The sequence below is a fragment of the Psammomys obesus genome, unplaced genomic scaffold (genome assembly GCF_907164565.1).
Source record: "Psammomys obesus unplaced genomic scaffold, mPsaObe1.curated_primary_1811, whole genome shotgun sequence".
Lineage (NCBI taxonomy): Eukaryota > Metazoa > Chordata > Mammalia > Rodentia > Muridae > Psammomys > Psammomys obesus.
Window position 1 is genome coordinate 3,195,512 of NW_026590061.1, and position 6,670 is coordinate 3,202,181.

General features: G+C 49.1%; 1 protein-coding gene across 2 annotated transcripts in view; it reads left to right on the forward strand.

Annotated features, from left to right (window-relative positions):
- The window catches only part of Lmntd1 (lamin tail domain containing 1), a 61,518-nt gene extending 55,122 nt beyond the window's left edge, over window positions 1-6,396 (forward strand). Inside the window, exons 7-10 of one of the 2 annotated variants that reach the window (XM_055605637.1) lie at window positions 1,793-2,007; window positions 2,677-2,843; window positions 5,906-5,963; window positions 6,175-6,396. In XM_055605637.1, the coding sequence (XP_055461612.1) occupies window positions 1,793-2,007; window positions 2,677-2,843; window positions 5,906-5,949 (426 nt within the window). In that variant the 3' untranslated portion in view covers window positions 5,950-5,963; window positions 6,175-6,396. The remainder of the gene's footprint in view (window positions 1-1,792; window positions 2,008-2,676; window positions 2,844-5,905; window positions 5,964-6,174) is intronic. The other variant, XM_055605638.1, reaches the window with a different exon arrangement.
- The last annotated feature ends 274 nt before the right edge of the window (window positions 6,397-6,670 follow it).

Genomic DNA, 6,670 nt, shown 5'->3' on the forward strand with positions numbered 1-6,670 from the left:
AGGAAAGAAGGAAAGAAGGAAGGAAGAAGGAAGGAAGAAGGAAGAAGGAAGGAAGGAGGGAAGGAAGAAGGAAGGAAGGAAGGAGGGAAGGAAGAAGGAAGAAGGAAGGAAAGGTAATCCTCCTATTATATCACTCCTATTATTCCATGTCAGTGGAACAAGTCCTCACCCTTCGATCGCAAGAAAGGTCCTGCAACACCTCCCATCCCTGTTTGCTGGCTGAATGAAGCAGACAGGTTTCACTAGGCCCAGGAGCTGCTTTGCCGCTGCACCACTTACCAGAAGACAATCTGTATCTTGTGGGGACGTCTCAGAGCCATCTCCCCTGGCTGGTTCTCAGTGGCATTTGTTTTGTGATAGAGCACAGGGTAGATGGTGTTACGGATTCCCTTCAAATAAAAACCTGAAGCATGACTTAGGCCACACTTTGAGGCACCTTGTCCGTACTATGACAATAGCTGATGGCCTTTACAGCCTCAGACACTGTAGAGTCACATGAGGGGGGGGTGTGCCTGCAGTTTTGTAGGTAGCCATCATTCTGCTTGCTCCCTGAGAATACAAGATGGTGCACCATCATCATTAATATGCTGGGAGTCTATGGGTGTTCAAAACTGGGCCTGTAGGTCATGTTGGAGTCATAAACACATACTGTGTCTTTGCTTTGCGTTTAAAATCCAGATCCAGAGAAGATCCCTCCGGCACTGTGGGAGCTCAGGGGAGGGCTAGTTCAAAAGTCACAGCAGAGTTGACTGTGGTCTAGAACTCTCTCTCTCTGTTGGTATATACCCAATGAAGACCCATGGCATAAATAAATGTAGAGATCTAATACATGGCACATGGACTAAAGGCATTTAAATGGCATTGTATCTGGGATTTTTCAAAAGTAAATTTCACTTGCTCTTGTCACAGATATATGATATATATATATATGTGTGTGTATATATATATATAGTTGTTGAATATTAATATTTACTATTGATTTATCTTTTAGTTAAAGTGGTTATTCCTAAACCAGCTGTATACCCAAATCACCACCCAGAGACTAGGCTTTATTTAGTTAACCTAGAGCACAATACGAGCAATAGTTACTTCATCCTAAGCCTCCAAGCCCACAGAGCTTCCTCCCAGGCAGATTTTCCACATTACACTTGCTTTTAGTCATATCTTAGGTCCAGGTCACTTCTTCTCCTGGTTCCAAGTCTTCTCTTGCCTATCTCTCCTCTCTGACTCCTCTCCTTTCTTTCTCCTCCCCTCTGGACCAGGATGTCCCACCCTATTTTCTCCATTGCTCAGCATACACAAACTTGAGATAGGTGATGCTTAGAATAAACAGCGCAATGCAATGTCTGGATTGAAACCAGAGAAATCAGCATTTGAATGAACAAGGGTAAATTGTATATATTCCACAAGAACATACCAACTATATATAATAAATATATGTATTATATAATATATATATTTTATAGTTAAATATACAAATAAATATTCATTCTGTAATTAATGTTGGAAACTTAAAAACACAATAAAATTTATTTTGAAAATAAATTCTTGGTAAAGTGTGAAGGTTCACACCTTTAATCCCAGCATTCTGGAGGCTGAAACAGGAGGATCACCATGACTTCTAGAATAGCCTGGGCAGCATAGCAAGATCCAGACCAATCCGGACTGCAGAGTGGGAACCTATCTCAAACAAAAACATGAAACCAGAACTCAGTAACATTGCAATAGGTGACAGCAGTAAATCCATACAAGTCCAACAATATTTCACCCTGAGACCTCTTTGTTCCGTTAGGCTATTGCCTGGTACACGCCTATCCATTGGAAGCAAGCGTGGGAGAAGCTGGAGACGGATATTGAATTTGAGAGATGTTCGGCGGTGATTCCATCACTGAAAAGCCACATGTTTGGGTGGACAACAGCAGCTACATCTTCCATCAGTAAGGAGAAACAAGAACCAACAAAGAAAGACCTCTCTCCAGGCCTAGAGCAGGTCCACATCCTTTCCAGGTAAAGGATGCTTCATTTTGCTTATGCATTGAGTCCTTTTCCCATCGGTAACTGAACACATGGGAAGGACTGGGGAGCAGTTCATGGATTAGTCATGGCTCCAGCACAAAATGTCCGCACCATAGAGTGAGCACACACATATGTACAAGCTGTGGAGGGAGAGATCCTTGGTGGGTGATCATGAGATTCCGGGCCCCCTAGCTTTCTCTTGACAGTGCCTGCTGTTGAGGTGGAAAGGTGACATTCTCTCCATGTGCCTGAGAATTTTATCCTTGAGCTAGCTATCCTTGACAGAGTTGCAGAATTCCGTTCCTCTTTAAGTAAATGCTTGTGACATAATAAATGCTCTGTCTCAAAGGTCTAGAAAATATATACTCCTTTTTAGAAATATTAATATGATTTATATTTATGTGTATGGTGGCCTCGTCTGCATACCATGTGCAATGCCAACAGAGGCTAAGGAGGACATCCGGTGCTTCAAAGCCCCCGTGTGGGCACTGGACACTGAAGCCAGGTCCTCAGGAAGAGCAGCCAGTGCTGGTAACAGAGGAGCCAGCTCTGCAGCGCCTTTTGCCTTTTTAAATAGGCGCTCCCTTTAACTCACCTCCAGTGCTAATGCTACTGTAGAAAATTGCTTTAGAGTTCAAGATAGTCTTCCTCTTGTTACAGAGAACTGGAAATCCCGCCAAGCATTTTTCCCACCCGGAGCCCTTGGTGTAACAGTCCGTCCACCCCCCCACACCCCTACTGCTCTCTGATCAACTCACAGGACACTTTGGTGAGCAGGTGGGGTGCACAGCCCAAGCCTCAGGCAGCAAAGAAGGAAGCAGCCCCAGGTAAGCCAAAAGCTCGCCATTACTGGGAGACGGGGCTGTTGCTTGTGTGCTAAGTATCAAAAACATCAGGCCCAAATGCCAGACTGGGTCAGCTTTTTCCTCTGTGACAAATACCTGAGAGAAATAGTTCAAAGGGGGTAATTATTTTGGTTCATGGGCTAGGTAGGCCTGTATGGTTTTCCCGCCTTTTACCATGATGAAGGGATGGTGTGAGAAAACCGTTCACCTCATGGCAAGCAGAAAGCAAAAAGCCGTCAGGGGGAGAGGGGGACGGAGAGATGTGACCACAAAGGCTCTCCATCCTCCCTCCTCCCTCCTCCATCCTCCATCCTCCATCCTCTCTCCACCACCCTCCATCCTCCATCCTTCATCCTCTCTCCACCATCCTCCATCCTCCCTCCTCCCTCCTCCATCCTCAGTCCTCTATCCTCTACCCTCCACCCTCTGTCCTCCGTCCTCCACCCAGCCCCCACCTCCCACAGGTGCACATAGATTGAATTCCTCTCAATCCACTCACTTCCTCCAATCCTCACCTCTGAGTACTGTTTGTGTTGGGGAGTCGGCTTCAGTGACGACGCTTTGGGGGATCCTCCTCCAAGCTGTAAGGAAGGCTCTCAGAACAAGTGTGGGGTGTTCACTCTCAGCTGCAGTTCCTGGGTAACCAACCCCACAGTTCCGTGACTTTCTGTTGCTGAGCCAGTCAGTCCAAAGGGCCGTGCAGCCAGCATGTGGTCGGTTTGTTTGGGGCACGTGTGTTTATTTTTGAGGAACTGTCTCTGTATCCCAGGGTGCCCTGAAATCCTCTGTGGGTCCTAGGCTGTCTGTGAGCTCCTACAGTTCTCCTGCCTCAGAGGCCTGTTGTTAACGTCTCACCGGTGTAAGGCCTTTACTCCAAGCTCACACCCAGGAGCCATTGCTCACCCCGGACTCTGGGCCGTGGCTCCTCACAGCCCAGATCCTTACAGCTCAGATCCGGCATGTGTGTCTTGGGTCCAGGTATTTTCCCATAGGAAATCGCTTCCAGTGCAGAGTTGACAGAAATTTCCCTTGAGAAGTAGAAGGGGTAGAAATGTCCAGGTCAGCATCTCTCCGTTCCCTGTCGCCTGACTTGTGCAGTTTGCTGGGGCCTGGCAAGGCCTGCAGTCACTGTCCCCTGGATGCCAGCACACTGCTCAGGTGTGCGTCTGGGTGAATGTGTCTGGGGGTGCTCGGCTCAGAGTGAAGTGCTTGCTGTGTGAGCGCGAGGCCCTGAACGCAGATCCCTGGCACCCCTGTGACAAGGCAGGTACGGTGGCACAAGCCTATAGCCCTCATTCCCCAGGGCTGGCTAGCTGAGCAGTCTAGTGATCCAGGATCACTCAGAGACCTTGGCTCAAAAGATGAGGGGGGAAAGACATTGCAAAGACAACTGAGGGCAGCCTCTGGCCTCCACCGGCACATACGTGGGTGAGGACAGATGTGACCATGTGGGCACGTGATACAGCATGACCCATGACTCGTACGGGAAGGGGCAGCATCTCCTGTGGGACAGGAGCATGACTCCTGTCAGGGGACAGGAGCTGACGTGAGCAGCACTGCACACAGCGAGCAGCAGCGCCCGTGTGTCCACGTCCCTCATCAACCCTTATCACAGCACGTCCTGCTGGCTCCCAGAATCCTAATAAAATGACCTTTCACCTCAAAGCACTGCTACGCCACACTCGAGCTAGCAACCACTCTCTCCTGACGAGTGTGACCCCGCTTATGGAGAACTATGCCATCAGTGATCCATTTCCTCACACAACTGTACAATTTTGGGAATTCAGAACATCCCGGTGTCCTTTAGCAAAGACATTGTGTCATACCCCCAGACTCCATCACCAAATGCGGGGTGGGGGTCCCATCAAAGGCTGTGGAGCTGCCTGCCTGCGTTTCTTGGGGTGCTTGGATGAGCCAAACTGCAAGGACATTCATGAAACACGTCCAAGGCCCACGTCACGCCTTAGCAGTGTTCCTCCAGGTCTGAGCCTCTGTGTGTGCTCTGCTTGTGGCACCCCCTCGTCATGACACAGCCCCGTGGACCTCAAAAAGGTTCTGTCGAGTTCTGCCAAATAGAACCCTGATCTGCTGGCCTCGGGACCGTCCACGGCTGGGGAGATCACACCTGAGCACGGGCCGGCACAACTGTGGGCCTCTCTCCCTGTCACCCTACAGCCGAGACCTGGGGTCACCAAACGCTGGCAGAGCCCGGTAACTGCGAACCCGCCAGGCCTGGCTGGGCTTCTACTCTTTCTAGACGGGCTCACACCGTCCTGGAAGGGTTTGCTTGGTTGGGGTTGGTTTTCTGAGGCTTTTGCCGTGTAGCTCCAGCAGGGGGTGTAGTGTCCACTGGGCGTGTGTGGGAGTCAGCCTTAAACCGCTGTCTCCAGGGTCTCATCTCGGCCTGCGCGTGCTGAAGTGAAGGCAGGGGCGGGCGGCTCAGCATCCAGCATGTAGAGTGCTCTGCTTTCCTGTTTTCACTTCGTGGGCTTAGTGAGTGCTCTCATCTCTGACACAGGCGTCGTTTGTACGCGGCTTCGCCGAGTTCCCACTCTCGTGTTGGCGCACTGGCTCGCATGTAAACGTTATGTGTGTGCAATAGGACCTTGAGTTCCACGCAAGTGCAGCCATCTCTCCCACACCCTCCCCGTCACTGTCACACTGTGGCAGGTGTGAGTGTAGGAATCAGTGCAGCTCAGTGACAGTGCGCTCACTCGTGGACATGGCGCTCGGTGTGCGCAGCCCAGCTGCAGTGCTGAAGAGTGCGCATACCCGTGCCTTCCCGGCTTTCATTCTCTCCTTGGTTCTGGCTGTATTTTGACTATGTCTCCTTTTAAGTTATTCACTGAAAATGTGGACTTCACAACAACCGAAAACTATTTTTCTCACGTAGTTTCTTAGCTACTTGCTTCAAGTCTCCATTAAACACTGCCTCCAAATCACACATTTCTTCAAATCCAAGACAAAAACGTTTTTTTCTGCGAAAAGCCGACACTTGGAACACTTGGAACGTGGACCTGAACTCCTTCCCTTTTTATTCTTAGGGACCAAGAAAAAGAAATCAAAGTCAGAAGGAAAGAGGAAATGACTCAACTTATGAAAGTAAGTAGTTATTATAGACTTGCTTTCTCTAAATCAAAATATTACCACAAATAATTACAATAAATATTTGCAGAGTCTCACTTTATAGCCAAAGCTGGCCTCAAACTTAAATTAATCCTCCTGCCTCAGTCTCCATTTGTGATAAGGTGTTTGGACTACCACAGGACATGGATTGTTCTTTTTTCCTTTCTTCTTTATTTTATTGTTTAAGAGACAGGGTCTGGTGACATGGCTTTGGCTGGCCTGGAACTCGATGTGTGGAATACTCTGGCCTCCGATCATGAGGATCCGCATGCCTCTGCCTCCTGAGTGAAACTAACGTGCACAAGGCCTGGCCACCTCTCTGCGCTCTCCAATTCTCTGACAGACATTTCTGTCACTTCTGAATTCATCAGGCTTTCATCTTCTTGTTAAATAATAAACTTTCTGAGAATGGGAAATGACCTGCCCCAATCTTCATTTCATCTCTGTCTGTAGGCAAGTAATCTGCCCCTGACGTCAGTCAGGGCTTTGCATGTAAACCAGCACAGTCTCTTCCGTGTGAGCAGCAAGTGAGCTGGGTGAAGCTACCTCGGGGCTCAGAGCGGACATTTCTAATGGCCTTAGGGGGAAGGGAGGGAGTGCGTCTTCTGAGCCAGTTGCCTTGGCGTCATTTGAGCAGTCGAGGTTGGAGCTGCTTCATCTTGCTTTGGTGCTTTGGTGCCTGC